General features: G+C 45.3%; 1 protein-coding gene across 1 annotated transcript in view; it reads left to right on the top strand.

Annotated features, from left to right (window-relative positions):
- Positions 1–4,520, top strand: part of LIPG (lipase, endothelial) — a gene marked incomplete at both ends in the record, with an annotated part of 6,203 nt that extends 1,683 nt beyond the window's left edge. The window contains 6 exons of the mRNA XM_009874850.1: positions 1–109; positions 1,252–1,476; positions 1,932–2,174; positions 2,636–2,756; positions 3,293–3,511; positions 4,428–4,520. The exon at positions 1–109 is cut by the window's left edge and continues 3 nt beyond it. Coding sequence (XP_009873152.1) covers positions 1–109; positions 1,252–1,476; positions 1,932–2,174; positions 2,636–2,756; positions 3,293–3,511; positions 4,428–4,520 — 1,010 coding nt within the window. The remainder of the gene's footprint in view (positions 110–1,251; positions 1,477–1,931; positions 2,175–2,635; positions 2,757–3,292; positions 3,512–4,427) is intronic.
- Positions 4,521–8,643: the final 4,123 nt, after the last annotated feature.

Below are 8,643 nucleotides of genomic sequence, written 5' to 3'. Positions count from 1 at the left end.
AACCCGCTCTTCAAGCTTGAGAATGTCCACCTGATTGGGTACAGCCTGGGCGCCCACGTTGCGGGATTTGCTGGTAACCACGTCCATGGGACAATAGGCAGAATTACAGGCAAGTGGGTTTTTTTAATCAGTCTCTTACCTTTCCTCAGCAGCAGTGAGCTTCCCTGAAGAAGCTCGTTTCCTGTGTTGCTGTGATGTTGTTTTGGACTTGCTTATTCAGAAATGACAGTCTTCCTACCTGTGGTGGCAGTGAGGAGCACAAGTCTCTTCACATGCAAAAGTATCTTAATTTTGAACTCCAAATGTAGGTGGAGTTCGATGAAAAACTTTTCAGAAAAACCTTGAAAAACCTTAGTATATTTGAAGTTAAATGTGGGTTCAAAACAAGTCTGCCTCAAGCTTTTATTTTACAAATCCTAAGCCTCTGAGTGATACTGTTTTTTTAATTATAGCTCATATATGAATGGAAGTGAGAGCTATTGAGTGGTGTTTGTCCCATGGGTCAAAAACACCCAACCCAACACCCCAACATCTCATTCTGGAAATATCTTGGAGAGTGCTTCTGACTGCAGAGGAAAGCTGATTTGAATATGTGAGAACTTAGGGCAGGCCACAAGAGGTTTCATTAAAGCATCTAAATATGACAGGAGCAGTGAGAATTCCTCAGAGCCTATCAGTAAATATTCCTATTTAGTTAAGCAGGAAAATCACCCAACAGTCAAGTTGGGGAATGGCTCACGGGAGCACAGCTTCAGGTCAGGGGTGAGGCTCAGAGCGTAGCAGAAGGTCTCAAACCCATGGCAGGATTGCAGATGCTGGGCTTACCTGGCTGCTGCTTAAACTTCTGTTACTCGTCCCTATGTCCAGTCTGAAAATAGACTAAATGTCGCCAAGGCAGCTTTGGCTACCAGGGGTCTCTGTGGGGTGCTAGACTTCTTCTGGTGTTCAGTCTGCTACCTCTTGAGGTATTTCTCCTCCGGGTGCTGGCAAAGGCTCAATCCTTCCAACAGGCCACCTGAAGCCATCACTGTGGAGCAGACTGGTGCTGCTGCTGGGCTGTATTCCACCAAAAGTGGTATGAGACATCTTCATCTGTTCCCTCAGTGAGCCCATGGTGAAGAGATCTTGGGGGACACTATTATCAACGAGGCAGGGACCTGGTTAAGAGGGCTGCTAGCAGCTCCTGGCTATATTCTGTATGAAATAACCCAGTCTCTTATCCTGCATTGTGTGTGCTGTCTCTGACACCAGGCTTGGATCCAGCTGGCCCTATGTTTGAAGGAGTGGACCCCAGCAAGCGCCTCTCCCCTGACGATGCCAGCTTTGTGGACGTCCTGCACACCTACACAAGGGAAACGCTAGGTGTTAGCATTGGGATCCAGATGCCTGTAGGCCATGTTGACATCTACCCCAATGGGGGAGACTTCCAGCCTGGCTGTGGTTTGAGTGATGTCTTGGGAGCAATTGCCTATGGGAGTAAGTTCTCATTACTTGTTTTGCCTCTGGTCAGGCTTGACTCCTCACAGATAGACTTAGGTTGATGCTGGGGGATGATCTGATTTATAAGAGCAGAGAAAACTATGTTTTCCTTCTAAACTGCCTGTGCTATTGGGGAGACATGCTAGAAAGTAGACTTGCTTTTAATTCTGAGCTAGCATATTCTTACTCTAATACCTGATCATAAACTATGGTTGCCTTATGCTTGGTCTAGAATCTTCTTTAAAGCTTTGTTCATGGTAGAGACTAAGCACATGGACCTCTCCTCATGTCTTCCACTAAACTTTTGAATTGCTACTGTTTGAAAACTGTTCAAGTTTGGCCGCAGTTAACTCATGCTGGGCTACAGAAAGGCACAGCTCACTATATCTTATCGGCTGCTGCGGTGACAAATGCTTAAACAAAACATATCCTGTGCAACTCTGCTTCCCTAGCAATTGGTGAAGTTGTTAAATGTGAACACGAGCGGTCTGTGCACCTCTTCGTGGACTCTCTCGTGAACCAAGACAAGCAAAGCTTCGCGTTTCAATGCACCGATTCCAGTCGCTTCAAGAAGGGCATCTGCCTGAGCTGCCGGAAGAACCGCTGCAACGGCATTGGCTACAACGCCAGGAAAACACGGAACAAAAGAAACAGCAAGATGTACTTAAAAACAAGAGCTGACATGCCATTCAAAGGTACGCTTTCCCTCTTTGAAAGAGCGCAGTTTCATCTCGAAGGGCAGGCTCCCAAAGTCAGTCGTAGGAAAGATGTAGAGCTGGAAGAGCACCATCACCAGGCATTAGCCTTTCGCTGTTCCCTGGCTGTACTGCTGTCCTGTGGCATTACCCTGCTCCTGCCTCCACCTAAAAAAATTAACAGGACTCTGGCCATAAGGACACTCTGCCTTTTGAGCAGGACTACAGTTTACACATGCCATGCTTGCAAGACCATCCCAATGTATAAGGTTGAGGGAGCTGTCCCCAGGTTGGACCTGCTGTTGATGTGTAAATGTCAGGTTTGTAATCTGTCATTAATCATGTCTCAATAGAGAAAGTGTCTAGCATTTGCCAGCCAACGCTTTCACAAAGAGCGATGCTGAACAGTGTTGTCACTCAGCAAAGTTGGTTCCATCTATGCTTTCCTTGCTTCTTTCCAGTCTACCATTACCAGATGAAAATGCATGTCTTCAGCTACAAGAGCTTGGGAGAGGCTGATGCCACTTTCTCCGTCACCCTTCATGGCACCAACGGAGACTCTGAACCTCTCTCTTTAGAAATGTAAGTAGGCTGCCTGCTGTGTGCACCTCAGTAAGACGGCCGCTGGGACTAGGCAAGGTAACACTGTCATTGCACCTGAGCCTAGCAACCTGGCTTCATCACCAGTCAAAAAACTTTTCCTCCAGGAATTTCATCATAATATATTGCTGAGAAAGCAGTTTGATGTACCCAGTCCTCCACGTATTTGCCTTCCAGGCTCATTGTTGAAGTACTTTGCTTTCCCACCCTACAATTTGGATATAGTCTCAAGGCACCCATATCTCTGGAGGCATTGCTGACCATCATTAGCCTCTCCCAGAAGAAACACAATCACCTTTAAACTATGGAAGGATGGCTGAGCCAAATACATGATGCATTGTATCAGTCCAGCTATCCAGGCTCGCTTTTTAAACTGTAATCAGTAATTAACTGGTGTCAGTTGAATGTGGAGCACTTGATAAGCTGCAAAGGGCTGTGTTTAACTGCTTGTATGGAATGAAAGAGCATCTGGCATGCTTCCATAAGGAAGAAATGTTGAGTTTCTGCTTGTTTTCCAGGCTTGATCAAATTGGCCTAAACGCTACTAACACTTTCCTGGTCTATACTGAGGAGGACATGGGTGAACTTTTAAAAATAAAGCTCACCTGGGAGGGACCATCTCAGTCATGGTATGATCTATGGAAAGAGCTGAAGAGCTACTGGTATCGGCCTGTGAAGTCTCCCCAGGAGCTGCATATCCGACGTATACGTGTGAAATCTGGGGAAACGCAACAGAGGTAATGATTGTGGTTAGAATGCACGTGGGCTGACTCAGAACTGCAGTCAAAGGAGAGGTATTCACAATCTGCCGAGAAAGGCTGGGGTTTGAACTTGGTGTCCTGAACTGTTTTTCATTTTTAGCTTTACCAGATAAGGCTCCCTTGTGGTGTAGGAGAGGGGGTTACTTGCCAGCGTGAGGTGCAAACTAGGCTTTAGCAAAACTAGTCACTGCAGACCAGACCTGGGATGTTATTTTTGCTTTATTTAGATGCTGTGAAGCTGTCTTGCTTGCCCTTGGGGACTAGATTAGCCTGCTTCAAGATGGTTTAGATCATACCTGCAGGATTGAAGTGCTGACAGCACCAAAAATACTGAAACTTAGATGGGCATGGCTATTATTTATAGGCACGATGCGCTGGTTTGGAACAACAAGCCAAATCTATAACTGGAACTGGTAATGTGGTGACACCAAGTTCTTAAGCACTGTACTGCTCCCTCTGACATCTCTGTTACTGGAAAACTACCTGAGCAACCAACAAGAAGGGCTACATATGTGGCAGCTTTACTGCAATCCCAAATCTTGTGTTACTGTTTTTCTGAAGTTAACCCAGATCTATCAAAGCACACTTGCTGATATTAACAATTTCCCACATTTCTCAGGGCTTTAAATAAGCATCACCTTGTAAGGTATTCTGTATCCTAGTTTCTGCACGCTATGAAACATAAGGGAAGTAGAAGCAAAGATCCCCAAATAAAATATTAATGCAGGAAACAAAACAGGCATTCAGTGAACTAATGGTGCATCAAAGATGCTCCACAGGAAGGATGTCAGATCAAACAACTTGTGGATTGCAGCTATTTCTATGACATTGCATGTTATTTGTTAATCATAGACCCAGCGGTGCCTTCTTCACTTCTGATTCCTCCCTCTAGGTTTGCTTTCTGTGTGGAGGATTTCCAGCTAACCAGTATATCTCCTGGTAAAGAGCTCTGGTTTGTGAAGTGCACGGAGGAATGGCAAAAAAGGTAGGGGAAAATCTCTGAGAGAAATTCTCTCTGGTGTGTGTGGCTGTGCTGGGACGAGCAGAGCCATTTTATTTTTATTATTTGAAAAAAACCTCTTAGAACCACTTTTTCTTTGGGGGGGGGGTAAAAAGGAAAGTTAGTAGCCCAAGATTACTCGCTATTACACTTAATCTTCATATATGCCTTAACTATCACTGACTAGGTGATACTATCCTCACTTCTGATCTTGGTTTGTCACCTTGTATGTTTACATGCTTACTGCTAAATTGGAATAACACAATCCTTGTACTTAAAGGACCTGTCTGCTTGCAGTTGTGGTAGATGATAAAAACGAGCTCCTACCAATACCCAAGATCCATGCAACAGTAGAGAGCTAATTAGAGGCATCTCATTAACTACCTGGTGAAACAGAGGAAAGCTGGGAATGCAGGGCATTCCCTCAAAGATTGTTTTAGCCTGGAAGATCTTGAGCTACTAAGAAATCTCTTGGTTAGAGTTTGAGCTCAACTGCATGACCTGAGGACTTGCCGTGGTGTTACAGTACTTCATCCTACACTACTTCATCCTACGCTTCATCTCTGGCTGTGCTAATCTCCTCTGGTTCAGGAGAGCGCAAACTCAGCCACTGCCAGAGCATCTCAGCCCTGCTTAACCTCTGGGGACTTTCCAGACACCTAGGATCAGTCCTCTGAACCCGACTTCCAGTACGTCCGGTCCCAGCAGTGACAGCTTTGATTGATTCAGACTGCCCCCAGTCATGTTTTGAATGAGTCCCTGTTCATCTGACTGGATGACAGTCTCCTTCAGATGAAGCCCAGCCCTTTGCTGTCTCTTAAATTTCAATTTGTAAACTTAGAGCTTTGTCACTTCTAATCCAGAGACAAAGTACTTGTTAAGGCTAGCAAAGGCCCGTGGAAGTCATGCTTTACACGACTCTTGGGTGGCAGAGCTCGGCTCAGAAATGCAAGCTGGTACTGTTCCAGGTTTGGCAGGAACCACCGCGCTGTGCTACGTACGGCAGCAAACAATCTTGTGAATGAAACCTCTGTGCAAGGACTTGTTGCTCTGCCACAAGTAAATACTCCTGCAGGTACAATAAAAGGCTGTTTTGATATGCTACTCGGTAACCGCCATAAAACACAATTGCTGGCAGATGTGCCTTTCCTGCTTGCTTGTGGAGTACAGCTTTTGCACGAGGTGAACGAGCAGATCTGAGCTCCCTCACGCTATGATTTCTAGGAAGCTATCCTTCCTTACAGAGAGCATGTGCAATTAACTTGCTCTTCAGCTCTCCATTCCTGCCAAGGCATTGGAAGATTATGGTTCCCTACCTGGAGATTGAGTCTGCAAACACCTGTCTGCCCTAAATGGATCTGAACAGGCAGAGTCTAGCTCAAGAACTGTAATTTCTGATTGCAGCCTACTTGTGTGCATAATGTCTGCTTCAGGCTCTCATTGAGTACCTACTGGGCAAAGCGCTGCTTTGACAGAATAAAATACCAACATGTACTGTCTAAACCTGTTCTCAGTGTCCCAGAGTCTCTCAGGAATTGTTTATTACTCCTCTTAACTCCTGCATTTAACTAGGTTTTTTTTTTTTCCCCTCTTTCTGCATTTCTCAGACGTGTCTCAAATTTGCCCTGAAGACTTCCCTAAAGACTCACAAGTGAGAAACCTAGATGCATGAAGACCACACAGGTGGCAAGACGCTCTGGCAAAAATCTGGCTTGGTAGCACTTACAGCAACTAGCTCCTCAGGACAAAATGCCTTGGAACAGCGGCGAGAAACTGAGGAGGCAATTGATGGACTGTGGTCCTAGACCTAGAATAACTAATACTACATTCTACTTTCCCCAAGGAGCCTGGTTTGCATATTTAACCTTACCTTGACCTCTTACATGCTGCATTTCCTGCACTGCTCACAGTAACCAGGACTGTGGACGAGATCTTCACAGATCTAGACCTCAGCGATGATCTTCTGGATTGCCTGCCAGTGGAGTTGAGAAGATAACCACGCTAACTACCCGTGAGACTGCTGGTGACAGAGCTGGCGAGAACAGATTGCCATCTAGCATAGTAGTTACCATGGGTCCAATAGCACTATCAGCTGTGGGAAGATAAGACCAGCACAAGTCAAGTGTGAGGGATTGTTCAGGGGAGGGGTGGGGATAAGCACAATGCCACTTAACTTCAAGTTGTCCTATGCTTGCCTTAAAAATAATCCGTTCTGTGTCTGGCTGATACTGAAATTTCTACGTATCACCTTATAAGAAGGTCATACTCCATCCTCGCTGCATCTAGGGCAGACCGTGGTGCAGATGGCAGATGATGGTGTTGGCAGCTGCTCCTTGGTCCCTAGTGAGTGTCTTCAGCAAGACTACTCCATCCTGTGTCTTGATCTCTTTGTAAGAGGCAAATGGCAGCTGCCCTTCTACTGACTGTAGGGGAGGAGGAAGGTAACAAACCGTTCTGCTTCAGGAGAGCTTTGCACCGGTCCTTTTAACTACTGAGAATGTGTTTGCTTCTGTTTAGATGCTTTTGTAGCACCAGTGCATAAAAAAGGCTGTATTTTTGTGCCAAGTGTTTAGCTGAGCCAAACACACAGCAGCCCACCCTCCGACATCACCACAACATTCTGGCTGGATTCCTTGGTGCCAGGTGAATGTGGCTTGGCTCTGAGTTTGACAAACTCTGCAGTGGTCCTGTTTGCTACAGAGCGGACCTTGTCAGAGATGAACTAGATTATTTTACTCTTTTTTCTTTTCTTTTTTTTTTTCTTTTTGATGGAGACCTGGTGTGACGACTCTTGAATTTTCGGCATGCAGAAAGGCAATCTCAAAAAATGGTGTTGCCAGATGGTGCACTGAGTTCTGAAGATTTAGCAAGTCCTTCTGAGCCCTGCAATTCTCGTAAACTTTTGTAGAGCTTCAATCCAACCAAAGCAAGCATATCTGGAGTTTTATTTGGGGATTTTTGGTTTTTGTTCTTTTTTTTATCCATGGTTTTATGTAAGGGCTTCAATAACTGAAGTCTTTGCGTAAAGCCATGGGGGAAAAAATAACTGAAGCCTTTGGTAAGTATCTGTGACTTGTCACCGTGCCATATTTAGAGTGGTTTCAAAGCCCTATTTGTATATTGTGGTTTTTGTATGACTTAAAACATAATTTATTTCTCATATTGTACATATGTAAAGTTTTAAACATTTTGGTTTTGAGTAACAGTTTTTATAAGCCTTAAGACAAAAAAATAAAATAAAGGGCTTTGTAAAAATCAATGAAGTCTTGTTGTTGATCTACCACAAGCTTTGACCTGCCTTGCCAGAACAATAGCATATTCCCATCTTGTCTGTCTCCTGCAGGTCACTGAGACCCGAAGAAAAAGGACGTAAAGGTAAAGCAGCAGCCAGGTAGGTGCTGGCAAGTAGGTGCCTTTATCCAGAACCTTCCTTCCAAGTCCTCTCCAGGCTGTGTTGCCAAACTATAGTTTTTCCACCCACCAGATGCCCTGTACCTACTCCTGTGCTGTAGCTCCAGAGATGCCCATCATACAACATTACAGGTTTATTTCTTAGCTTCATCCACGTAGCAGTGAAAACACGGTTTCAACAGCACCCAGAGGATCATTTTTTTGGCTGAATAAATATTACAAAATAAACCCGCTTGTCTGGGTAGCAGCAGAGGGGTTTTCTGTCTGCCCCTTACCCTAAATGGCCGTAATCACAAAATGGTTTGGGTTGGAAGGGACATTTAAAGGTCCTCTAGTCCAACTCTCTGCAGTGAGCAGGGTCTCTTCCACTGGATCAGGTCGCTCAGAGCCCCGTCCAACCTGACCTGGGATGTCTCCAGGGATGGAGCCTCCACCACCTCTCTGGGCAACCTGTGCCTATGCTTCACTACCTCCACAGTAAAGAGCTTATTACCATAGAATCATAGAACGATTTGGGTTAGAAGGGACCTCAAAGATCATCTAGTTCCAACCCCCCTATCATGTCAGGGACATCTCCCACTGGATCAGGTTGCTCAATACTCCAGCCAGCCTGGCCTTGAACACTTCCAGGGATGGAGCATCACAACCTCCCTGGGCAACCTGTGCCAGTGCCTCAACACCCCCAGGGTAAAGAACT

Source organism: Apaloderma vittatum, unplaced genomic scaffold (assembly GCF_000703405.1).
Source record: "Apaloderma vittatum isolate BGI_N311 unplaced genomic scaffold, ASM70340v1 scaffold22938, whole genome shotgun sequence".
NCBI classification, from domain to species: Eukaryota; Metazoa; Chordata; class Aves; order Trogoniformes; family Trogonidae; genus Apaloderma; species Apaloderma vittatum.
This window is presented reverse-complemented; position numbering and strand designations above follow the sequence as displayed.